Source organism: Passer domesticus, unplaced genomic scaffold, assembly GCF_036417665.1.
Source record: "Passer domesticus isolate bPasDom1 unplaced genomic scaffold, bPasDom1.hap1 HAP1_SCAFFOLD_67, whole genome shotgun sequence".
Lineage (NCBI taxonomy): Eukaryota > Metazoa > Chordata > Aves > Passeriformes > Passeridae > Passer > Passer domesticus.
In genome coordinates this window covers 396,040-421,634 of record NW_026990168.1, presented here as the reverse complement: position 1 = coordinate 421,634, position 25,595 = coordinate 396,040, and the positions used below count along the sequence as shown (strand labels likewise).

General features: G+C 46.2%; 1 protein-coding gene and 3 long non-coding RNA genes across 4 annotated transcripts; 2 read left to right on the top strand and 2 right to left on the bottom strand.

Annotated features, from left to right (window-relative positions):
- Positions 1–772: 772 nt before the first annotated feature.
- Positions 773–2,344, bottom strand: LOC135293095 (uncharacterized). The gene is made up of 3 exons (XR_010355229.1): positions 2,028–2,344; positions 1,369–1,833; positions 773–1,167 (listed from the first exon to the last, which is right to left on the bottom strand). It is a non-coding gene; the product is annotated as an uncharacterized LOC135293095 (long non-coding RNA).
- Positions 2,345–2,711: 367 nt separating this feature from the next.
- LOC135293096 (uncharacterized) lies at positions 2,712–4,759 on the top strand. Its single transcript, XR_010355230.1, has 3 exons — positions 2,712–3,595; positions 3,997–4,119; positions 4,637–4,759. It is a non-coding gene; the product is annotated as an uncharacterized LOC135293096 (long non-coding RNA).
- Positions 4,760–4,991: 232 nt separating this feature from the next.
- On the top strand, positions 4,992–12,492 carry LOC135293094 (serine/threonine-protein kinase PAK 3-like). The gene is made up of 9 exons (XM_064407094.1): positions 4,992–5,166; positions 6,121–6,184; positions 7,982–8,030; positions 9,178–9,290; positions 9,814–9,931; positions 10,571–10,670; positions 11,104–11,300; positions 11,888–12,025; positions 12,173–12,492. The coding sequence occupies exons 1-9, from the start codon at positions 5,160–5,162 to the stop codon at positions 12,260–12,262; spliced, it is 876 nt and encodes a 291-aa protein (XP_064263164.1). The 5' UTR covers positions 4,992–5,159; the 3' UTR covers positions 12,263–12,492.
- Positions 12,493–12,911: 419 nt separating this feature from the next.
- Positions 12,912–23,689, bottom strand: LOC135293093 (uncharacterized). Its single transcript, XR_010355228.1, has 5 exons — positions 19,146–23,689; positions 18,664–18,785; positions 17,269–17,356; positions 15,660–15,866; positions 12,912–13,427 (listed from the first exon to the last, which is right to left on the bottom strand). It is a non-coding gene; the product is annotated as an uncharacterized LOC135293093 (long non-coding RNA).
- Positions 23,690–25,595: the final 1,906 nt, after the last annotated feature.

Below are 25,595 nucleotides of genomic sequence, written 5' to 3'. Positions count from 1 at the left end.
GAAACTGTGGATGGTGCTAGTTTCTCTCTGTCCCCATCTCTCTTTAGGGCTGGACAAGTTTTCTATATAAGCTTTTAGCAAGTGCGTCACTGGAGAGCAGTTCAGATCAGTTTCTGGGTGCAAGTCCATTACTTTCCTGCCAGAAAATAGCAGCTTTGACTGAACATTTATTTCTCCTTTATTATGGCACAAGCACTTACAGCTGTATAAAAGGCCCAAGTCACCTCAAGAGTACCCTGCCTGCTGCGCCAATTAAAATGTAAGGCCCCAAAAACGTTGCTCTGTGGGATACTGTAAAACGACTTAAACTTGTTCCTGTACTCTTGAGACAGAAAAGCAGGAAAAATACTGACGAGATGTTCTCAAGAGATTGGAACAACAAAAAACCTTCACTGTCAACTTTCAAAAATCAAAGAACTTGAAAGGTAAAAAAATTAAACATAACAGAGAATATTCTATAAAGCATTAACTTAGCCCTATCAACCTAACAAAATGTGTTAATTGAGTTAGATTTAGATCATTAAGGCTGTTAAGATTTTAAATTACTCAAAAATCTGAGAGCAGGAAAAAGGGAGAAGAAAGAGAAAGAGAATGACAGAAAGGAACCAACACAGCTATCACTGCAGGTTCCAGTGGTGTTCAGCTGATAGAAATTCCAAGAAGATGTAGGGTCAAGACATGTGGTGGCCACATATCCCTAGGCAAATAGCCTTTGGCTCTCCTGGGTCCCTCCCCCACATGGGGCTCCCACTCACCTGGCCATTTAGGAGCTGGGTTAGGGGCTCCAGACACAGGTGTGGAGCATTGCCTCTGGTGTGCCAGGGATCAGCGGCCGCTGCTGGGCTGGGATACAGGCTTGGGGGTGTGGGGCGTGCAGAGTGGGGCATGGCCTCACCAGAGCAAGCCTTGATCTGCCCCCTTCCCCACATACAAGCCCCTGAAAAGTGTTGAGCCAGCAATCTCCTCTAGTCTCTCACAACAAGGTGTCCAGGTTCCTGTGCTTCTTGGCTGTCAAGACTCCACAGATTTGTGGCTGGATATTAAGTAACTTGGACATTTATTCCTTGCAAAAGCGGCAGCATGAGGGTTGTTTATTCTTTCTAAGGCCTTCCCTCCATTCTATGTCCTCTTCTTGAGGTAGTCCTTGTAAAGCCTCTCCTCTCTCTCCTTCTCCATGACAATAGAAAGGGACAATGGAGAAAACAATAAATGAGAGGTTAAAACTATTAGAGTTATAATGTAGTGAGGAAATAAAAAGCAGTGCACAACAATAAGAAGAAAATTGTGCAAAAGGGGTAATGGCTTAAGCAACAAAGGTGAAGTGTCACATGAGGCCCCTGGAACAAAGACAGGATGGTGAGGGCTTACAGAATGGTTCTGATGGTAGATGGGGGCTGCTGGTGCTGCCTGGAGCAGCTGTGCAGTGGCAGTTTCCTGCTCCCTCTCTGCAGCAGGGATGGTGGCAGTGGCAATGGTGATGGGTGTCTCTCTGTCCCTGCAGAGCTCTGTTTGGCATTGCCACTGCCATCAGTCTTCCACACTGGGCATGTGTGTGGGAATGGGATCTGCCACTTTGCTGCCTCTTCCTACCACCCTGCTGGGCTCCACTTGGCTTGGCTGGACTCACTTGGGATCAGTGTCACCACTCTGGCTTGCCTTGTTCTGTTGCAGTGGAAAAACAGTCCCACATGCCACCCTGGCCCTGATGGTTTCAGCTGTGTGTCAGAGCTGCCGCTTCCGTGCCACCCATTTCAGCCCCGCCTCCTGAGCAATATTGTGGAAGGAGAAAAATGGGGGAAAAAATGGTGGTGGTGCTCTGGTCCCAAGGCCTCCCTGTTAGAGTGAGTCAGACAGAACGATCCTCCTTGCATTTTCTGTCATGGCATTTCCCTGCTGAAATCACACCCGTGGCTATGATGTAAAATTTTTTTAATATATAGTATTGAATAATATAATATACATACATACATATACATATATATATATATAATATATATAGAGAAAGATCCATGACCATGTCTCTGTACCTAGGAGAAACCTCTAAATGTAATTAAAGCAGTGCTTCTTCTCCTTGTTTTCTGATTTCTACCACAAAGGAACAAGCCTTCTGATTTTTGCTCAGCAGAAATAGTGGCCAAAGACCACTAATGTGGTTCCTCACATCCTGGTCCCTTCTCAGTGCTCAGCTTCTCAGTGTGGGCTCTAGGGGCTCACTGTGTTTCTACTCTTACATGCCTTGAGCAACAGGTGATGGACTAGGAGGGCTTTTTGTGTTGCTTTGTAGCAGAGGAGAACTTTGCAGGCTTTTTTTGCATTAGGTGTAGAGCATGTCTGGTTCTATGCATGAATTCACAATCCAGCCTAGGGCGGCTGCTATTGTGATGTCAGCGGCCGCATCCTGGCGTTGTCAAGGCAAAGTTGCTGTGCCGAGGCCCGGAAGGGCTCAGTGTGCAGAGCAGCTCTGTGGCACGCTCACTGCGGGCAGAACCTGCTGATCTATGAGGTCTCTGCCAGCAGGACTCAGAGTATTTTTGATTTTCCCACAGGCGTTGTCTGCTGCAGACTTGAGCAGCGCTGCTCGAGCCATGGAGGGAGTGTGTGCTGCAGTTTGCACAGCTTTTTCCGTGGCTTATTCTGGGTACTTTCTCACCCACCTGGCACGTAAGTAGATGTTGCAGCATACGGAAACCAAAATGCCACAAAGAGGCCTTTGGTTGGGTAAAGCCGCTGTCAACAGCTCCAGCCAAGAAGGGGGTGTCTCTAGCCAGTGAGGAGTGGGCAGCATTTGTAATGTGGCCTGCAGGGGCTTCACTCCTCCCGTGGCACAGCCTGTGGCTATGGAGTTTAGAGTCTCCTCAGTTTGCTGGCTCAAGGAAGACAACTTCCAGGATAGGAAGAGTGGGAGAGCTTGTCAGGAGTCCTTGTAAAAGCTGTGCACTGCTCTCCAGGACTAAGGGAAAGTCCCTCAGTTCAAGTCTTCTTGTCTATATTCCCTCATCCCAGCATGTGCCTGTGGACCTTGACACTTCCTGCACACTAAAAGAGCCATGTGTTCTGTGATGAAGTCACAGAATCAGCTTGGAAAAGGCCTCTGAGATAGACATTTCAGAGGAGTTCTTGTATGCTCCCGAACCCTGGAGCTGTTCCTGTGCTGTGTCACGATAGAGCTGCCACCCTGGTTAAGGGGCACTTGGGTGAAGCTTTTCTGGGGAAAGGCTCCAGTGAGCTCATGGCAATTGCTGCATGCAATCTCTTGAGAAAACTGAAGCACAGGAAAGGGAGGAGCTGTAGCTCCTGCTGGGTGGGGTGGGGCAGAAGCAATGATTGTTACAGAACCACTGGGCCTTTCTGAGTCTCAAGTTTCTATGGGTTGAGTGGCCATGGAGGACAAGGAAGTATTTTGTGCTGTTGCCTTGCTTGCTGTGTGACACAGGGGTTGCAGCTGGAGTGGTGTAGTGAAAGCAGAATGCTCTGTCTTTGGGTTGACTTTTTGTGGGCTTGCCCAGCACAGGCAGTTTTCTTACAGCATCTGGTTGTTTTTCCCTTGTGTGTTGCAGGTCACATCACCCGTGCCTGGAGAGAATCCAGTCTTTGGGTGAGTGGGAAAGGAGCCTCTGGCCTTGGTAGCATTTGACAATTGTGGAGCAAGCTGTGAGCTGGGCCTGTTGCAGTCCAGTGCCAGCCTGGTTAGATGAATGAAACTACAGTCCAGGCTCTTTGCAGCAAGAGCAGCAGCAGCAGGAGGAGCCCAGGCTGTTTTCTCCAATTCCTTTTCAGAGCTTTTAAGCAGCTGGAAGTGGGGTTGCTTTGTGATTTAAGCCATGATGGAATTTGTCCTGCACAAGAGAGTGCAGTCCCATCTAATTGTGCCTTTTCACTTCAGTGGGAACAACTTAGAATCCCATTTCTCTGCAGATGATTTCTCCTTAGTGCATCTGGGTCTAGAGCTGAACATAGAAAAGGTCACTTGTCCCTCACACTGCTGTCTGTCTGCAGAGCCCAGCACCAACCTCGGAGGATCCTCTGGCTGCGTGTCTTCCTGCAGAAGAGGCCAAAGAAGAGGAAGATGCTCCCCAAACTGCACCTGCTGCCACTGCAGGGCCTGAGCATCCAGCATCAGTAAGTGGCAGCTCTGGGTCGTGCTGTGGCTGGAGCAAAGCATAGCTGCAAGTTTCTGATCAGACAGCACCTCCTGTGCCTGGCTGAAGATGCTGTGGGCCAGAATCTTTCCAGCCCTTCCCCCAGTCAGTGGGGCCTGGAAAAGAGGAGTGGAACTTGGATTGTTTATGCACCAGCTTCCTACTGTTCTGAAAGGGGCTGTGAATTTGTCTTAGCAAGAGACAAGAGGTAGCATTAGGATGTCTTTGGATGCTCCTGGGGTACAAGTGAGGCCCTTGGTGGCCAGTGGCTGTGCAGGCTCCCTGTCCCCTGTGAGGAGAGCAGTGCAAAGATGCAGTTCACAAGCTTACAGGATATGAGGAGGCACTGTCCCCAGCAGGGACCTGGCCCTCCCCACAGAGCAGCTAAAGTCAGTAGCTAAAGAAGAGCTGAGCTGCAGCGGGGCCTGTAGCTGAATATAGGTGAGGTGGTGAATGACAGGTTCTTTCCTGTCCCTCATGCTGCTGTCTGTCCACAGAGCACAAGGGCAGCGTCAGCACCTGCTCTGGCAGCCTCTGTACCTGAGGAAGAGGCTGAAGAGGAGGAAGGTGCCAATGAACCTGGCCCTGCTGTCAGCCCACAGCCAGAGCAAACAACACCAGTAAGTGCCTGCTTTGGGTAGCAGCGTCTTTGGTGTCATTTTGTCTGTCATGTAAAAGCAGCCTTTGGATTTTGTGCTTTGAGCTGTTGAAGCGGGTGCGCAAGCTGAGAGGTGAAGAGCCCTGGGTGTGGCCAGCAGCATCTTTCTAGGGGCTTGCATTTGAAATGGGATGGGAGGGGCATCTCTGCCAGCCACATTTGTAACCCAAATTCATTTCTTGTCCCAGAGCTCCACCTCTTCTGTCCTGGCACCTGCACGAGCTGCAGCTGAAGGCTCAGGAGAAGGCTCCAGTGCCCAGGCTGGAAGCTCAAGCACGAGCAGCTCGTGCACCTGGAGCACGACCAGCTCATCTGGCAGCAGAGAGCAGCAGCAAGAGAGGACAGAGGACAAGTACCTGGCCATGCTGAGTAGGTCCTTTGTGATCCTTGTGTGCCGGAGCAGTGCCTTGTGTGTGCGTGTGTCGGCATGAGCTGTCCCACCTCCTGCTCCTGCTCAGCTGAGTGCCAGGTCCTGAGGCCTCCTCCACACAGGCCCTGTTGTTGTGCTCTGAGGTGGTGAGGGATCAGCGGGGTGTTGCTCCTGCCTCTGAGAGCAGCTCGGCCTGGTTTGGCTTTGCCTGAGCTTCCCTGTGGGCAAAAGGCCAGGCAGAGATTGTTTCTGGCTGAGCAGGAGGCTGTGACCTCGCGAATGAGTAAGCCTCAAGGAGCTCCTGCGGGGCCCAGCTGCTGTGGGCACGGCCAAGGTCATCTTCAGCACTCAGCCTGTCCTAAAGGCTGAGGGACCTCATTCCTGAGGCCATCACAGTAGCTTATAACATGAGCTGCTGCTCCTGAAAGGCTGAAGGGCAATGTTTAGGCAAAGTCCTGCTTAAAGCTGGAGATCTGGGCTCTGCTGGAAGCACTTTGCAATATTATTCCTGTTCTGGAGAGGGCAGCTGATGACAAAAATTGATTCCAGAACCCAAGATGCCTTTGATGTTTGCAAGGATGAAAGCTTGTGTTGAATGTGGCAGAGTGTTCATTGCCAAGAACAGGAAGGTTTTGTTTTTCCTGTTGCCCTTAATGTTTATAGACAACAATCACTTCTCTTGGTTAGAGTTTTCTGATCCCTGTCTCCTCTGACTGTTTCTCCGTGTGCTTAGATTTTACTTCAGACTTTTAGTTTTGTGCAGGCCATCTGTGCTGCAGGGCTGCTTGTCTTGCTGCTGCTGTTTTTGAGGTGGTGCTGGTGCGGTGGTGTTGTTGTTTCCCGACTGACTGAGTTGAAAGGGCCCAGTGTCCCGGAGAGTGGGGCTGCCTTTGTGACCTGCTGCAGGGTGGGATCTCTTTTGAAGTGAGCATCTTTCCTTGGGATTTTTACAGAGATGCTGGTGAGCGAGGGAGATCCTGAGGCTAAATACACAGAACTGGAGACTATTGGCAAAGGGTGAGTGCAGCCACAGTTCCTTCTTCAAAGGGAGGGGCAGTGTGTTTTGCTGGTGTCCCATCTCCCCAGAGTGACATCAGGCAAGCTCCAAAGCTGTTCAGACACTGCGTTAAGATGATGCCAGGTGATCTCTCAGTGCTGGCCAGCATTTATAGCTGTGGTCCAAAGGCACAGCAGAGGCACCTGGATGCTGGCAATGTCTTGTCTGCGGCAAAGAGCAGCACCTGGCAGACCTCCTGTCCCTCAAGTGTGTTTGCACCTGTTTGCCGCTTTTCATAGGAGAAATAATTTTTGAGTGTCTTGAAACAGTACAGAATACGTGGGAATGAAATGAGGAGAAACCTCATTGCCTCAAAGGTCAAGGTAGCAGCTGACAGCTGTCTGGGAACAGCTCTCAGTAACATTTCTTTCCAGTATTTTGCTGAAAACAAGATTCAGTGGTCAGGATGACCACCACCTAGTCTAGAAGCCAAAAGCAGAAATGAAAGCAGCAGCTGTCTTTTGTGGCTGAGATGGCAAAAGACAAAGATTCAGGGGAATGCCCAGTGCCAATGCACTCTAGAGGAAAAGGCATCATCTGCCTGATGGCAGACCCCTCATGGATCCTGTGGGCTTTAGGCCTTTGCTGCAAAGAATCCACCAAACTGCTCCCCTTGAAAGCAAGCTCTGCTGACTGTAGATGGGATTGACTTGCAGCATTTTCTCTGGGTAGGCTGTCCTGATTCAGGGCAAATTTGGCAGGAAACCTCCAGAAAGCAAACCCACATGGCCACTGCCCCCAGCCGATTAGGGAACAATTTCCTTGGAGAGAAGTGGAAAGAAGTTGTTTGTTTAACAGGCAAAGCACTTCCCAGCATACAAAATGAACAATCATGGATGACAAAACTCATTTCCTGCTCTGAAGAGATGGCAAGTTCAGAAAGTCTCTCCTGGGGGTTGTCATTCTCCAGTGCTGGTAAAGGCTGCAGAGTAGGCCCTGGTGGGCTACAAAGTGTGAACTCTCGGTGTTTTGCCGGGTCCCAGTCTGGAGCAGGTTTGAATGGTTCCAAGAAAAGGGAAAGAAAAACAGTAAAGGGAAAACTCAGACTGCCTTAGCTAGCTAAACTAACTAAAAAGCAAAAGGAGTGTGGTGTGTGGCCCCATCTGTGCCCAGACAACAACACTGGAGTTCTGTGTTCCAGCAGACTGCGGGGGAGAGTGCAGCTGATAACAAAACTCTGTGCTCCCTCTTCTCCTGACACCTACTGTCTGATCCAGTCTTGGAGGCACAGAATATAACATCCAGTATAAACAGAACAGGTGACTGGGGGTACAAGCATCATAACATCACCCCAGAACAGAAGCCAAATGTACAAGAAGTCACCAGAAAAGTGGAGTCCTTCCAGTGTCTGGTGCACAGAAGAGAAGCAGCTGCCAATGGCTCTGGACCCAGAACACAGCTGCCTAAGGATCCTGTGTTTTGAGGACTTCTCCATTTGTGTGTGCAGCAATGGAAGGCTTTGCCTGCTCTGGCTGTGCCTGGACACTATTGTCCTTGCAAGCTGGAAAAGGGATCTGTGTCTGCTTGAGTTTGGCAGACAGACTCCAAGGAGAGGTGTAAGGAGACCCAACCAGCAAATTCCTGGAAGAATCAGACACATGCACAGCTAGAGAAAGAGAAAAGGGAGAAAAAACCCAGAGAAGAATCTGTGGTGTTCCATTTACTGTTTTCCCCAGGACTTTTTTCCTGTTGGGCTGCAGTGTTTTGCACTTGCAGGGACTAAAGGATTTATTTCTCCACTGCTGTTTTGTTTCTAGGGGTTTCGGCACTGTGTGCATGGCAGTGGAGACTGCCACAGGAGAAGAGGTAAGCCTCAAGCAGCGCCGCAGCTTCTGCAGCTCTCGAGTGCCCTCCCCTCTGCTGTGAGCTGTGGCTGAGCTTTGGCTCGCCAGCAGAGCTTTCCTGCGAAAGCAAATGGAGTGCAGAGCAGTGTCTGCCTGCCAAATACAGTGGGGACAGGTTTTGTCCTTCTCAGCTGCCCCAGGGGATGCAAGGAGGCCAAGCGGTGTCTTTCAGAGGAGGACACAGGGCTGGGCCTAAGTGCCCAGGTGGTGTCTCAGAGCATGGCACTGCTCTTTGGGGCTGCAGGGTCCCTGAATTCTCATTTCTGGCTGTTAGCCAATACATGGGAATGGTGCTGGTAGTTCTGCAGCCACCTGCAGTGCTGCCCTTGGGATCTGTGCTTAGAGAGAGAGGTGTGCAAGGAGTCTGTCAAGGGCCTAAGCCCTGCTCAGAGCCTGGGATATATCCCTAGAGGATCAAGGCATGGCTTATTTCTTTTTACAATCAGGCAGTAATTGCTAATATTAGTGGTGTGAAGTAAAGTATTTTAGTGGAATAAAATGCAAATTCCTGAAGTGAGGAAGTGCTAGGATTGTGTTTTTTGGAGGTGTCCTTAATGATGTTTTCATCATCACAGGATTTTTTCCGTGAAATATGTAGGGTTGTATTTCTTATGGGGAATAACCCTCAGGATGATTTTAGGACAAACAGCATTTTATCAGTCATGTCTGTAAGAGTTTGCTTTGTAGTTGTGCAATGGAGAATGCCAGTGGTTTCTGGAGTAATGATCAAGCCCCCTAGAAGTGCCCAAGGTTTCCCAGCAGTTTTGCTCCATTTTTACCAGCACAAAAATGGCTTCCTGCTTGCAAGAGGTGTGTCAATGACAATGGGAATGATAAAGGAAGGCCCTGGGGGAAGACAGTGGGCACAGTGAGTTGTTAGAGCTTTGAGGTGGAGAGCTTAGACCGTGTTTCTCCCAGGTTTACAAGGCAAAGGATATCTGTCACTCTGTCCTGGGAGGTGCCCAAGCACGGGGTCTGATGTCCAGTCACAAGGCAGTTTGGCCCAGCCCAGCTGGGGCTACTGTCATCCCATAATCACTGTCTCCATGTTCCCCTTGTGGACCTGTGCCACAGACTTCTTTGGTTCATGGCTTTCCATGTTGTTTTAGGTGGCCATCAAGAAAATTAGTCTCCTGCAAGAGAGCAGCAGTGAGCTGTGCCTGAATGAAATCCAGGTCATGCGTGGCAGTAAGAATGCCAACCTTGTGAACTATGTAGACAGGTGAGTGGTTCTGCTGTTCTGCCATGAAAGGTCATTCACATCCTGCAAGCCAGAGGTTCTACCACTCCTTTGGGCACTGGCAAAAGAGGATGGAGCTGTCAATTCCTGTTTCTGGGCTGATTTACAGCATCTTGGGAGGAGATTGCATTGGGGCTGCATTCATCTTTCCTGGCATACCTAGTGTGAAGGGCACTTTCAAAGACAGGACTGGGCCCTATCTTACTGAGCCAACAGACTCCAAGTTCCTGTCCTCTCTCCACATTGTTTTGTTGGGTTTGGGGTTTGATTTTTTCCATGGGTCTGAAGTGCTAACAAAGCACTGTCTATTGTATTTCCCTTGGCCTGTTGCATTGGTGTGGATACCGAGCAGTCTTTTAAACTGCACAGAGTTCAAGCCCTGTAGACCATAGTGAATGACTACTCACTTCCTCCTGTGTTCCTCTGAGAGAGACACAGAAACAAGAATCCATCAGGTTGTGTAAGTGCGTGCGTTCATCTCCAGGCTGTTGTTTCCTCCTTTCAGCTACCTGGTGGACGAGGAACTCTGGCTGGTGATGGAATACATGGATGGAGGTTCTTTACACGATGTCATCAGGGAGACTCGCATGGCAGAAGGAGAGATAGCAGCTGTCTCTCGGGAGGTAAGGGATGGCACTTGTGCTTCCCATGGCTTGGTCAGGATGGTCCTTCCAAATGGGTGAAAAGGAGAGGAGAGATTTCATCTTCCAAGCCTTTCTCTTATGTCCTTGGCAGTAACAAGAGCATCTGAAGTGCCTGCCAGTTTCCCTGCCCTTCTTCTAGTGTGTTTGTGTTTGCCTCTCTAAACACTTGCCTGGAGCCTGTGTGTGCTGCATTCCTTCCCTGTAAGGGCAAAGGCGCTGGTGGCACAAAGACAAAGCAAAGGGCAAAGACGAAGAGATATTCAAAGGACTGTCACAGAGCTCAGCCTCAAAGGAGAACCTTGCACCCAAAGTGGTGTTTGCAAAAGCATCCACTGCTGTCTGGCTGGAGAGAGCACAGCCACTGCAGCAGGGCTCCTTCAGCCTGTGTTTGCAGGGCACTGGCCAGAGGAACAATTGCCCTTTCTCTTTCAGAAGCAAACACACCCTCACTTAGAAAGGCACTGCTGTTCTCGTGGTGGAGCAGCAGGCTCTTGCCCTTGCCAGCAGCCTGTCCTGCCATGGCTCACCATCCCCCAGGAAGTCAGTGTTGCAGATGTGCCACTTCCCTGCTTGTGGGATGAAGTCCACTTAGGCTCGTGTTTCTTTTTCCTCTCTCAGTGCCTGCAAGGCCTGGATTTCCTGCACTCCAAGCAAGTGATCCACCGAGATATCAAAAGCCACAACATTCTCCTGGGCTTGGATGGATCAGTCAAGTTGGGTGGGTGTTGCTGGCCAGTCTCAGCCGTGGCGGGCTGCGGTGTGGGGCTGCCTTTGGGTGGCTCCAGTTCCCTGCAGTGGGGCCTGTGACAGTGCAGGCTGCCCTGCTGCAAGCACAGAGCACAGCCACAAGGTGCAGGGAGGTGTTGCTGGGAAAAAGGGGTCAGGGGTGGCTTTGGGTTGTGTGTGTCCCTTCCCAAGCAAGGCAGTTACAGTCTAATAGCTTCAGGGGACTAAAAGCCACTGCCTGAAACTGGGGGCTTTTGCTAAGTGGCCAATTCCGTATTTCCTTGGCTGCAGGCCTGAGGTATGGCAGCATGGCCCCTTTACAGCTGGGTTCCACACTGCCTTCTTGGACATTGGTACAGTGGGGATTTCTTTTGTTTGCTTTCCTAAGTCACGCTGGCTTGATCAGAGTGGTTTTTCCTCCTCAGCTGATTTTGGCCTTGCTACTCAGCTTACTGCTGAGCAGAACAAACGGAGATCAGCTGTTGGAACGACTTACTGGATGGCGCCAGAAATTTTCACCAGGAAGCCCTACGGCCCCAAAGTGGACATCTGGTCCTTTGGCATCGTGGGGATCGAGATGGTGGAAGGAGCGCCTCCGTACCTGATGAAAACCTCCCGCACGGTACGCTGCAGCTGCTCTCAGACACTGCTGTCACCCTAACAAAATCTGCTCCCATTCTTCTGCCTGGGAAGCTTGCCAACAACTGAAAATGATAGGTTTCAGGCTGCACAGTCTCTCGTGCTTCTTGGCCAGATCATCCCCTTGCCATTTTTGTGCATGAACAGGACCTAAAAATCAGGATGCCTTTTGCTTGGCAGAAGCTTTGCCTAAGGGAGCAGTGAGCAGTGCTGAGCTGCATTTTATGGAATAATCCTTGGAAATAGTAGAGTTAGACCAAAGTCCTTCTTTTAAAACGCCTGTAGAGGTGGTGTCAGTGCTCAGAGAAGCAAAGTGTGCTTTTGCTGATGGAGCTGCTGCTAATTCCAGCATCCAGTGAAATCAGGGGTCAAGGCAAGAGCCTTTGCATACTGGACTGGCTATGGCTGCCTCTGGCTTTGGGTTGTTTTAGTAGGGCTAGGAAAGGTATCTGCCACCCTGTGGCAGGGAGTAAAGTGCCACTGGAGAGTGGAGCTTGTCCAGTGGGGTCTGTGTGAGCAGTTTGGGGTGCGAAGGAGACAGGTAGAGTGTGGCATTTCCTTCTTCTCTAGGTTCAACAGCTGATAAGCACCGGCCCCCCGCTGAAGCTGCAGAAGCCCAGGCAGCAGTCGGCGTGGCTGCGAGACTTTCTGCACTGCTGCCTGGAGAGGGACGAGGACAGGCGCTGGTCTGCCCAGGAACTTCTGCAGGTAAAGGCAAAGCGGCGGCAGGTCCTGGATGTGGAGAGAGAGGTGCACAGAATGCCCTCCTTTCTGTATCTTTCTGGTAGCCAGAGAAAGCCTGCTTCAGCCTGTGGGGAAAGTAGAAGTTCATTGCTTCTTTTTCTCTTTGGGCAGCATCCGTTTGTAACATCAGCCAAGCCAGCCTCCTCCCTGACACCTCTGATCATGGCCACGCAGCAGTTCATGACCAACAGGAGATACTAGCCCTGGAAGAGGCCTTTGTTGTTGTTTGTTGTTTGAAGTTTGTAGTTTGTAGTTTATAGCTCGTAGTTTGTAGTTTGTTATGAGTGATAGTCAGAATAAATACTATAATAAATAAATAAACCCTTCGTGTTGGAAGCTTCCTTTTGTTCTCACCCTGTGAATAAGCTCTAAATTTGCTTCTGAATGGTCAGGTGTTTCTGCTATGTGGGAAGACCCATGGATGGGGTTTGTGGCACGGTTTGTGAGCAAAGATCTTTTTCCTTCCTCGCCTCCAGGCCACAGCCTCTTGTGGAGATACAGGCTTGCAGCTGTGACTAGAGGAGCAGAGCAGGGCAGAATGGAGCAGAGCAGTGGTGTCACTGCTGGGGATGCTGCTGTGCCTGTGGTTGTGTTGCAGCTCTTGGGAAAGGTTGGGAGCGTCTGTGTTGCTGTGGGCAGAGGGGGAGGGAGCCGGGCTTCTCCACAGGCTCAGGTGCAGGTGAGTGTCCAGTGGGAAGACAAGTTCTGCCACGGGAACTGATGCCAACACAAGGGAGTACTACACATACTTGCCTTGGTGGAGTAATTTCATGCTTTGCTCCGAGGAGCTGGCATGAAGTCTGAAAATTTGCTGAATGTGGTAAAAAGATACAGCTTTGGCGATTTGAACAAAAATAGGGTGTTTATTTAAAGAGGAAAAACAAAAAGGGAGGTAAGGAAAAAGAAGAAAGGAAAGAAAGAAAAAAAGGATAAAGTCCCAAGCCCAAGGATTGAGGAAATCTCTAGCTGAACTGGCCTCTGGCCCCAAGGCCAGAACCCAAGGGCATTGCAGTGAATGTACTTAGTCTGCCCTCAAATCTGGAAAAAGGTCTCTAAAAAGAGATACTGACTGAAATCTGCAGTGTGGGGTCCCCTGCTGTAGCTAAGTCACAGTCCCAGGAACAGTAAAAGACAGCAAAGACAGCTCTTCAGGCCAGGCTGCCCCTTTGATGTTCTCGGTCCCCTCAGTCTGTACTTGCAGTTCTGCCCCCATAGTCTCAGGTGATTGGTGCTAGTAGATGATGAGGTAAGATCTTCTTTCCCAGAGTGTGCTGTCACTGGGGTGGGATGATCTCTCTGAGGTTTTTGATGGGAAGCTCTCTCATTAGTATGCACCATTGCTGTGGCATCAAGTTACCAGTTCAACCTGGAGTGGGTTAGAAATTGTCTGTAAAATGCTGCATGCTGTTGGTGAGAGGAAACTGCACTGGGACCTTTGAAAGTATAAGGCTACTAAAAAGAGATAATTAAATTTACAAATAATGTAATTAGGTTAAGAACAAAGGATTATAAAAATAATATAGTTCTTATTTTGCTACCTATTTTAACAGGACTGTTAAACATTCAGTTGGGATCTACTGAATAGCTAGTATAACTTGATAATGATTTTATATTATTTACTTCATTAATTTGAACACTTTTATTTGATCAAACTAGTAACTTTAAACAGTTATAAATGCAAAAGCTAATTAACAGTTACAAATATAAACCAGTCACAAATGCAAAAGCCATGTAAGGGATTTTATAAATGACAGTTCCTCCCTCTTTCTCTTATGTTAGTCGTTGGCTTTTGCATTTACATAAATGTAAAAGTTCTTTGCTGATAGCGTTTAATTGTTTAAAATTAATCTAAACTTGCTGGGCCTTTTTACCCGTTTTCCTATCGCTTTTGATTGGATTGAAATTTATGATTTTCTTGACAGTAGGCATAGAATGTTGTCTCGTTTGAAGATTTTGACTAGCGAACATGCTTTGTACTACTGAGGTAATTAGATGAATGAAACATGGGATTAAGCAGGGGAGAAAGAGAAGGCTAACTAAGGAAACTCCAAAAATAATTAAGGCTTTCTTCCACCACTCCCCAGAGAACATGTTTTTCCACTATTCAGGTGTAGTGAGGGAAAACCGGACTGGAACACGTGTAAGCTTTCTGATGTTTTGGGTAATTTTAGTAATAGTTTCACCATGGTCATCAATATGCAGGCAACAGTCTGATGTGTTGAAATTGCCGCATATTCCACCCTCTTTGGCTAATAAATAATCTAGGGCTAAAGAGTTTTGATATACAGCTGTTTTCATTTGCTTCTGTTGGGCGTTGAAAAAATCAATTGCACTCTTGGCCTGATTAGATATGACTTGAATCAGGGCTTGTAGTCTAATAATGTGATTTAGCATGTAAATGGGAGTTTGATAGCCCCAGCTCCCGTCCTGAGCCCAAGTGGCAGGTCCGTAAGTTTCTAAAATTCTCTCTGGTGGCCCACTCTTCCTCGCCCCATTGTTGCATTCCCCCTATTTCATATCTTTTTTGTCTCTTTAATTTATCATCTAGGGGAACTCCTAGCTGGTTTCCAGCTGCTTCTGATAGTAGAAAGGGGCTAGGTCGTATTGCTCCTAAGGTACAATTGCCACACCAGTGAGAAGGGAGTTTAGAATATGCTCTTTGCCCACAATTCCAGTATAAACCGTGGGGGGCCTCCCAAAAATGTGAAGGAGTGATGAAAGTGGAGGTCCAATGCTTAGAAACTTGGGGTAATACTGAATAAGGCTGACTTTTAGGGTCCCAGCACTGATAAAGTTGTTCATTGGGATGTAATATGCAGTTCTTGTTTCTGATTTTCTTCTTTGACTAAAAGGTATGTGGTTCGTTCAGTATCCACCACATCTTGTGATCCTCAGTTAATAAATATCTTTTACAGGTAGTTTCTACAACTTCCTCAGTGTACCTTTTTCCTTTTCTCCAGATACATTCTTCTCCAAGAACTGTGTCCCTCAATAGCCAATTGTCTTGATCTCTTGGAGTTTGGGAGGGGAAATAATTTAGTTTAAGTCATTTGAGGGGTCCAGTACTGACTCCTTGCTGAGGCCAGGCTTCTGATTTGAAGGTGCCTCCACAAACCCAACAATTGGTTATATTTTGATTTTTACTAATTTGTTCTGCTAAAACAATAAATAAGTTTTTATTGGTAGCTAGTGGATTGTCCTCTTTTTGTTTCTCCCTTTCAGTTATTAGAACTTCTCGAACCAAATCAACTTCACAAGCTTTTTTCTTTTTTAAAAAAAATCTTCCTTTTAGGCTATATAATTAAAATTGACATATAGCCAATTCTCTTGATCAGGACATTCTCCATTCCTTTTCTGGTTTGCATTTCCAATATTTCTACCAATCCACTGGTTTTTGCCTGATTCTCAGCATGTATTCAGTGTCATCATATTATAACAAAAGGGATCTACATAAGTATGTGCCTGGAATGAGTGTTTTATGAGGTAGGAGTTCCCTTTGGTCAGGTACACTGTATGTTAGCATTGGTGGCAGCAGACGCAGGCTCTGACAAGGGCGATCTACAGGATCCAGAGGGAGAGTATGAGGAGTAGGGCGCACCTTCCCTTCCCTCGCTCAGGGATCAGTGGGAAGATTGAAGTGCCGTGGTACTCTCTGATAGGTGGTGCAGACCTTTCAAGCTCTCTGGTTTTTCTCCTGGGTTCGAACCCCTTGGTTGTCATGGGAGTGTACCTGGATGCAGGAAGGGACCTAAATGCAGGAAAGTCCTTCCTCGAACTGGCCTTGGTTCTATTCATGTTGTTTCTCCTAAGGAAATTAAAAAAAAAAAAAAAAAGACGTAGTTATTGAGAGGAAAGGTCATTTCTCAGGGAAATGATACTCTTCACTGGTGGAGAAATGGAATTGAAAATTTGTAATAACTTGTTAAATAGTAACTACAACATCCATTAGATTCTTTTCTGTAAAACAGTGAGAGAATAACAATTGATATAATAATTTCAGGGATAACACTGGGGAGGACTGTTGTAGACAGTAGTTCATGGAGGTTTCTCATTATCTTGCGGTGGTGTTACTGGACCTTTTACTTGGCTGATGGAAGTGCACCCTTTTTCCTGTGTTTGGATGGCTGTCTCTGTGGTCAATCGAACTTGGAAAGGACCTTCCCCCGATGGAGTCAGGGATTGTTCCTTCCAGCATTTAATAAGTACCTAGTCTCCGGGGCAGATCTTATGTAAATAGAAGTCTAAAGGAACGTTCTGGGGTACAAGACCTCTCTGCATTAAGTCTTTTAGATTCTGGGCAATCATTTGAATATACCTTTGCACATTTCTATTTCCTCACTCTTTGGCAGTTACTTGATGCGGGGTGGCTAAATAGGGAAGCCTGTATAACATTTCATATGGGGAACAACCTAAGTCAGCTCTGGGTTGGCTCTGGATTCTGAGAAGGGCAAGGGGTAGGCACTTTATCCAAGTCCACTTCATTTCTAACATCAGTTTGGTCCAGGTTGTTCTAATAGTCTGATTCATGCATTCTACCCTTCCCGAACTTTGAGGGTGCCAGGGGTATGTAATTTCCAAGTTATTCCAAATTGTTGAGCCAATTGTTGCAATACTAATGATGTAAAATGGGTACTTTGGTCTGAATCAATGTTATTTATAATTCCATATCTTGGGACTGTCTATTCTAGGATTACCTTACTTACTGTTTGAGCAGTGGCATTAACAGTTGGAAATGCTTCAACCCCATTGGTAAGGTGATCTACAATCACTAAGAAATACTTCCATCTTTGGGCATGGGGCATTTCTGTGAAATCAATTTGAATACTTTGGAAGGGTCTAATTGCAATTTCAATTCTTCCAGGTCTCGTTCTCCTCATTAATTTTCTGTTGACTTTTTGGCAAATTATCCAACCTATGGTAATTTGATTAGCTAATTCATCAATTCCCCGACATCCAAAATTTTGAAGAAAGTGACCTGCTAAAGCTTTAGATCCCCAGTGCGTGGATTGGTGGAAGTTCTGTAAAATTTCTCGAGTGAGCTCTTTATTTAACATTTGGTGGCCATCAGGAGGATGCCACTGTCCCTCAGAATCTTCCTTTCCACCTAGTGATATGAGTTTCTGTTTTTCATCATCTTTAAAAATAGGGATGGGAAGAGTGTTGTCTGGTGTACTCTCGGGTGTGTGTCTTGGATAAAATCTGTATACCTTTACTTCCCCCTCAAAAGCAGCCTCCTTTGCAGCATGGTCTGCTAGGATGTTTCCTCTAGTTTCTCCAGAGATCCCTTTTGATGACCTGGAACACGTACCATTGTAATTTCTTTCGGTAACTTAAGTGCCTCTAAAATTTTTAATATAAGTTCTTTGTGTAAAACGTCTTTGCCCTTAGATGTGGGAAACCCTCTTTCAGCCCAGCTTTTCCCGAATGTGTGGACTACTCCATATGCATATTTAGAGTCTGTATAAATGGTTCCAATACCTCCATCTAGTCTGTACAATGCTTTTTCCAAAGCATCTAATTCACATACCTGGGTAGACCAGGAAGGTGGTAGTTTTCCTTTTCTGTCATGTACAGTTCTTTTCCATCTCTGGTGGAGTATCCAGAGGACCTCTTTCCATTTACAACTCTAGATGATCGGTCAATGAACAGGATTTCTCCTTCATCTAATGGGCTCTCTTGGAGGTCTTCTCGAATTTTTGTTTGCAGGTTTATAAAAACTATGCAGTTGTGCATGAGATCTTGTTTTTGGGGATTCCACATAGGAACTGTGCGGGATTGGTGTGGGTGGTTGTTTTCAGGGTTACATTTGTGGAATGGATGAGGGTGCTCCCATATTGTGTAATATGAGAGTCTGTTAGCCATTTGGCTGCTCGTTGTTTAAGAATGGTTTGGATGGAGTGTGATATGTATTCTATCAGATTTCTCTCAAATATAAGTTTTTGGCTGGCTGTTACTAGGGTGGCTGCTGCAGCGATTGATTGGATGCATGCTTGCCATCCTTGGGACAGAGGGACCAACAATATGGACAAGTAGGCTACAGGTTTATGGAATCCTGACCACTCTTGGGCCAAGACCCCGTAAGTAATTCCTATATAGGTTTAATGTATAGGTGAAAATCTTCTTCTAGTGAAGGAAGAAAGAGAACTGGGGTCTGAATCATCTTTTGCTTTAAATTTTCTAAGTTTTTATTATCCTCTTGGGTCCAATTAATAGGTTCTGATGTAGTTAATTTTTCATATAAAATTGTGATACTTTGTGTGTATTCATCAATCCATATTCTACAATACCTCCTTAAGCCTAATAATTGTCTAACCTCGCTCTTTTTTTGTGGAGGTTGTAAATTTAAAATTCCTTCTATCCTTTCAGTACTCAATTTTCTGGTACCATGACCAATTACATGTCTGAAATATTTTACTTTGGTTTATCAAATTGTAATTTGGATTTAGATACTCTTAGTCCATTCTCTCCTAGAAGTTCAGTAATTGATTGGTGCCTAATTTTACAGTGGATTCTTGCTCTCTGGAGAGTAGTATGTCATTTACATACTGTGTTACTTGTATTCCTGAGGGTGGAGAAAAGGAAATGAACAGGCTCTCCAAGACCTGACTGAAGAGTGTGGGAGACTCCATGTACCCTTGCAGCCGCCAGGTCCAGGTGAGCTGCTGTTTCCTTCCAGTGTCTGGATCTTCCCAGGTGAAGGCAAACAGGTGTCTAGAAGGAGAATCTACAGGGCATGACCAAAATGCATCCTTCAGGTCAGTTACTGAGAACCAAGAGTGCGTAGGTGATAACTTAACAAGGTGTAAGGGTTTTGTACTAACAGGCACACAGCTCACACTCTTTTATTTACTTCACGTAGGTCTTGAACTAGCCTGTAGCCATTGTCAGGCTTTTTAATAGCAAGAATGGGGTGTTGTATGTGGAAGTACATGGCTCTAGTATGTTATCATGTCACAGTTGGGTTATTATGGGTTTTAGCCCATACCTTTTGGTCTTTGTAAGGGGGTGCTGGGGTACTTTTCTGGTTTAATGTCTGGAAGGAGATTCATTACAATGGGTGTAAAGTTCATTTTATCCCAGTTACCTGGTCGGGCCTACACTGTAGGATTAATCAGTTGTTCATCTTGTGTGGATAAAGTAAACAATTTGACCTTCATCCTTCCTTCTTGTGGAACTACTCCAACTTTCAAAGGTATCTGGAGATCCCGAGCAAGTAAGTTGTTACCTGCTGGAGGCAGAAAAACAAATCTCCCTTTCTGGTTAGTCCGTTACCCTTTATAGTGACATTCTTAATGATGGGAATGGGAAAGGATTCCCCTTTAACAGCACAAATATTGGAAGTGTCTTTGCTTATGGCACATGCATTTGGTTTTTCAATTACACAAGTTGTCTCTGCTCCTGTGTCTACTAATAATTCCATTAATTGTTCTAGGAGTCCTATCCTTGATTTTATCAAGGGCTCTTGAAGATGGATTTTGTGCCCCAAGAAGAAAAGCTCCTGACCCCTTCAATTCTCTGAGGGCTGATTGTCCACTCGGAGAATCTCTTAAGTCCCTCAATGTCTTAAAACAGCAGGATTGCATATGGTCTTCTTTCTTACAATAAAAGCAAATAGGTTTCTTTAATTTAATATTCTCCCCATCCTGCCTAATTGGTTTAGGAATTTGGACAGCAGCCATCATCTTAGCTTTAGTCTTCATTTTCTCTTCATTTCACCTGGCATAAACTTCTTGTGCTTCAGCTAATAACTCATCTAAACTTCTTTCTGGCCATGCATCTAATTTCTCTAATTTCCGTTTTATGTCAGGCCAAGAATGTAACACAAAGTGGACCTAGAACATTGTCTTCCCTCCTTCACTATCTAAATCTCTTTCTAAATATAATTGGATGTTATTACTTAAGCGAATTATACAGTCAGTTGGGCTCTCATCTTTTTCTTGTTCATCACCAAAGGCTTTCTTCATGTTATTAACTCTGGGGACTGCCTCTTTTATTCCCCTTAAAATTCGGGTTCTGTATTCTGCTATACTTTTTCTTCCCTCATCTGAGTTAGGGTTCCATTCTGGATCTGTTAATGGTAATTTCTTCTCTCCAGTTGGTCCTAAATTATGTTCTCTGTACAATATATTGATCCCTGCAGTCTAAATAACTTTTCTCTTCTCTGGAGAGAAAAGGTTTGCATGATTGAATTTAATTCTCCCCAAGGGTAAATCCTAGGCCCTAAGAATTGGTCAAATTGTTCTGACAAACCTACTGGGTCACTGAATGATATCTCCATTTCCTTTTTAAAATGCCTCACTTCTGAAGAGGTGAGGGGTGCATTTCCATGTCCTATTCCACCTTGTGCACCCCCCATTGGGACCTCTCTGAGGGGTGGCACCTTTGTTTTATCTTTACTGCTGAAGCAGGAGGAACATTTTTGTACTGCCAGGGTTCTCCTTCGAGTGAAGAAGGCTGGACCTTCTTGATTGGATGGAACTTCCTGCATGGCTGAATTTGTAATTTGCCTGGAGGAGGATGATAGATTATATGTTTCTTCTGATGTCCACCTCTACTTCAACTTCTTCAGCCCTCTCAGTTACATGACTCATTTGAAGCCTCCAACAACTCAGCTGCAACTGCAGCTGGTTCGTTAGGAGGTGCAGTAGCGGGGAGGAAATTTAATAGGACCCACCTTGGCTGATTGGTTTTCCTTGTTGTGTCTTTATCATTGATCGTTACAGAGAGAATTTGGTTTGTTTTATCTGTTTCTACTTCGTTTTTGATGTTCCAATATTTAAACCAGACCTCCACATATTGCAATTCAATTGTGTCTGCAGTTAATTTATTTTGGACATAATTGTGAAGTACTTTGCAAATCTGCATCCCGGTAGACCCATGCTTCGGCCAGCGAAGACCTTGTTTTAATTTCTTCTTTGGCCATTCAAACATGCAATGCACAATCTTCAGCTGTGGGTCTTTATAAGCTGATGTCCTTCCCATTGTTTTAACATGGTTCCCAAGGGATTCTCAGGGAAGATTCTGTATTTCTGTAATTGCTTGTTGTTCTTCCTATGCTTTTGTCCCATTCTGATATTATGGGGGGAAAATAAATTAATAAATATTTAATTAACCAAGGAGAGTATAATGATTTGAATAGAGATGCTGTATTACAATGTTGAAAAAAAAGAAACCTTGGGAATTAAAAAGAAATTAAAACTAAACCACTCAATATGGCTGTTGTCCATCTGTGGGAAAAGGTATGATCCCTCCCTGTGGGTATGATCCTGTGTGGGTGGATCATTGGGCCTTTCCAAAAGACAAATTAGAAGCACTCCACGCCCTAGTGCGAGAACAATTATTAAAAGGACACATTGTACCATCAACTAGTCCCTGACCCCTGTCTTTTTATAAAAATCCTGGCAAAGACAGATGGAGGTTATTACAAGACTTTTGGAAAGTAAATGATGTTTTAGAAGACATGGGCCCCTTGCGGCCAGGCCTCTCCTCACCTTCTGTGCTTCCCAGGGACTGGCAGCTCACAATCCTTGATACCAAAGACTTTATTCAACATCCCTCTCTGTCCTGCACTCCCAAATTCACATTTTCGATACCAATCATCAACTGTCAAGAACCCTTTAAAAGATATCATTAGGTCACATTGACACAGGGAATGAAAACTTCCCCTGTTTTATGTCAAATGTTTGTGGCTGGGATTCTATCTCCAATCAGGAAAGCCTTCCCTGAAGCTATAATTCTACATTACATGGACGACATTTTAATTTTCTCCCAAGACAAGACTTACCTTAACACAGCAATCAGAAAGACTATGACAGCAGTTAAGATGCAGGTGTTGATATGGCTCCTGAAAAACCCAGTACACCTCCCCATGGAAATACCTTGGATTCCTAATCAGTCAGCCAGCCATTACTCCCCAAAGTGTCTCCATCAAAGATAACGCTCAAATGCTAAGGGATATACAACAGTTGTGTGGCTCCATCACCTGGATCCGACCACTGCTTGGACTCACGAGAGAAGAGCTGTGCCCTTTGTTCAGCCTACTGAAGGGGAGCCATGACCTGACTTCCCAGCGCATCTTAACTCCCGATGCCCACGACGCACTGCGAAAGGTAGCACCTGCTATCTCATCTCGAAAAGCACACCGCGTTGACCGCTCTCTAACCTCCCAGTTTGCTATTCTTGGTAAATCCCCACATTTCCAGGCACTGCTTTTTCAGTGGGACCCGTCTTCTACAGAAAAATTGTTAATTATAGAATAGGTATTTTTGCCACACCAAAAAAAACTATTACAATCCCTCAAGAGCTTTTAGCTCAATTAATCATTAAGGGCCGGAACCGCCTCCGAACCCCTGCAGCGTGTGACCCAACATACATTTATGTAGCATTTCAGCTACAGAAATTAGAATCCCTATTACAGACAAATGAACACCTTCAGTTTGCTTTAGACAGCTATCCTGGACAAGTCTCTATTCATTATCCAAAACACAAGCTACTAAAACAAATATTCCATCTAGTCCCAAATTCTCTAAAAGGTAAGGTTCCTCTTAAAGCCCTCACAGTTTTTACAGATGGCTCTGGAAAATCACACAAATCGGTTATCACTTGGAAGGATCCAAACACTCAGAAGTGGGAGTCGGATGTTCAAGTCATTGAAGGAACCCCCCAAATTCCTGAGTTGGCTGCTGATGTCAGAGCATTAAAAAAATTCCTTTTAATCTAGATCAACAACCTTTTAATCTAGTAACTGATTTGGCCTATATTACCAGGACAGCTAAAAGGACAGAACACTCCATTCTAAAAGAAGTGTCTAATCAACAATTATTTGGCTTGCTCTGCAAGTTGGTATGGCTTGTCTCCCACTGGGGAATCAGAAGGCAGATCTTCTAGCTGTGACTGGTAACACCAATCACAGTCCCATGTACTGGGAAAGGTGCAGCAGATGCTGCCCAAGGCTTCGTTGTGCTGCTGCCCTAAAATAAGGAATTCTGGAGCATAACGTTGACCCAAAAAAGCAGCAGCACCACCAAAATGGGTTTTGACTCTCTACAAATCGGTTTCTCAAGGGCTGGCACCCTCAGATTCCTATCAGACCTTTCATTCCCCACTGCTTGCTAACATCAGCCATCTGGGCTGCCTTCATGGAGATGCTGCCAAATTTTAGAGATCTTTTGTAGCACCCCAGCGTATCCCCAAAAAGGAGCTGCCATTGCTATGGTACCTTTAATACTTTCCTTACCGGCAAAGAGCAATTTGCTTCACAGAGACAGACAGAGAGAGGGAGAAAGAGAGATTATTTTGGGTAGGAGAAAATGGGTAATCACATGTCTTCACTAGTGTGACTGAATGTAAAAGCCATGCCCTAGACATGTGGGGTGGAAAACCAGAGATAAATAGATGTTAGGCAGAGAGGTAGAAATAATACATGAGGAACTAGAGATAGCCACGTATTTATCCCACCCCCTTAGGGCTGTAGGAAAGGGGAGTATTTTCCTCCAAGTGCTGGGTTGGCAGCCTGCCGCAGCCCACTGCCATATCCAGCCCTTTTCTCAGCTCTTCTGGGTTTGGAAGAATTTGCTTAGGCCAATAGATTTTTGGGGTGGACGCTGCGAATCCAAGCTTTCTGAGAGGAAGGAAGCACTGATAAGGATTCTTTGATTTCCAGACTGCAGGCAAACGGAAGAGGAGGAAAAGCCCTCCCAGGAAGGAGACTGGGGAGACCGGGAAGAGAAGCCGCAAGCGGGCTGGCAGCGCGGAGTGTCCCTGCTGCCAACCGCGCCAGCCGCCCCAGCCGGCGGGAGGCCCCTTTCCGTGCGGGCAGTGCCAACGGTGCGCAAGCTCCTCCTCCTTCTGCTCCCAGCTGCCCCTTTGGCCTAAGGCACGCTGACCCTTTCCAAAGGCACCACAGGGCAAACTGAGGCCACTTGCAGGATCGCCCCTGGCAGCCCTGCTCAAGCTTACAGCCCACTTGACACCCAAACAGCTTCGTTCAAACCCAGCATTCCCAGTGAAACCTTGCCATGCCCCAACAAGACACAGCTGATACAAGCAGGAACACATGCATCAAAGCTTGCTTTGATGCTGCTGATCCAATTAAACCTAGGATCAAGCAAAAGGAGGAAGACATTTCAAAGAATTGAAACCAGCAAGATCAGACTCATGGTGCTGATCAATTTAATAAATACGTAACAGCCTGAAAAGATGGAAATTCATCCAAAAAGGGAGATCTCGGCGCTTGGCTTCATGGTGTGTATGAAGTTAACAATGCATGGTTTGTTTCCTGTCTTCCAGGGAGTTTGAAACCATCAAGGAAAGGAACAAGCACAGGAGAAGACATCGCCCACGCAAGGATGCACAGCCTCTCCCCAAGAAGAAAAGGCCAAATTAGCCCTGCATTTGCCCCAGGCTAGCAAGAGTTAGGCGTCAAGAGGACTAGATAGAAATAAGACTGTTTTTCAAGTTTTTAGGATTCTTTATTCTTCTTTTAGTTTACCTGTTAGGAATCTCTCTGTTTATTAGTTAAGATACATTAGTATTTTAAAGATGTATTAGTAGTGTTAGATTTAGCAATAAATGTAAAAGGTTTGGTGTTTGTTATGCTTCAACTTTCCCCTTTTTGTCTTTGTTGAGGCACGATCTGTCTATATCATTAAACCAAAGTTTGTTCCATTTTGCCTTCTTGTCTGTATTAAATTCCTGGAGGCAGTATTCCTTACATTTCCTTGGTGTTGGAAACACGGCATTTGCCCTGAGAGAGCAATGGGGGCACAGGAGTCCCCCCCAGGCCCAGCCCCTGGCTCAGCTGGCAGCACTTCCAGAGGCGTGTCCCCATTACTGCCAATGAAATCATGGTGGAGCTTCCTCCTTTGATTCCTGAACATCTCAGCTGGGAGTGGCTGGGGAGGCTTTGCTGAATTCAGTGCACAGGATCTAAAGGAGTGCTCTTGTCTCACTGTACTTGCTGGGATAAAAGTAGTGGGTTGAGGCCTTTTTGTTGCCCAGCAACATAACTTTGTTTCATTTTGGGGGACAGATGGACTTGAGCACCTTGGAGGACTTTTCTAACCTCTCTGATTCTAGAAAAGAAATATCCACATGCACCACAAAGACACCAGGAGTTCAGATTCAGTTTCGCTTTAAAGGACCAGGCTCTGAGCCTCCAGTAATGTCCTTAGCTAAAGCAGAGCGGCTGTGAACCTGATCCTCTCACTTCTCACAGCTTTGGTATTTGCGCCAAAGAAGAATCCAAGTCACTCTTTTACCAAGCCCAGCAAATGGCTCTGCCTAGCAAGGCTTTGGCAGCAGGGCCTGTGGAGGATGGCGAGGGGGCGAGGCAGGGGGGAATGGCCAGGCTGCTTCTGGGAAGTGACCAAAGCTTGCCCTTGCATGCTGGAGCCAGTGCAGGTGGGATCTGGAGCCTACAAAGTATCTGCCTTGCAGTGGGCCTCATTCCAGATGTTTTCCCAGCAGGTGGCTGGTGTGGGTGTAACATGCAGGCTGGGAAGGAAGCAAGATTTGCTTTTGCTTAAACCTTAGG

Coding starts and splice junctions, on each gene's coding strand:
- LOC135293094 (XM_064407094.1), top strand. Junction 6,185..7,981: donor CTGGAGACTATTGGCAAAGG/GTGAGTGCAGCC, acceptor TTTTGTTTCTAG/GGGTTTCGGCACTGTGTGCA. Junction 9,932..10,570: donor TAGCAGCTGTCTCTCGGGAG/GTAAGGGATGGC, acceptor TTCCTCTCTCAG/TGCCTGCAAGGCCTGGATTT.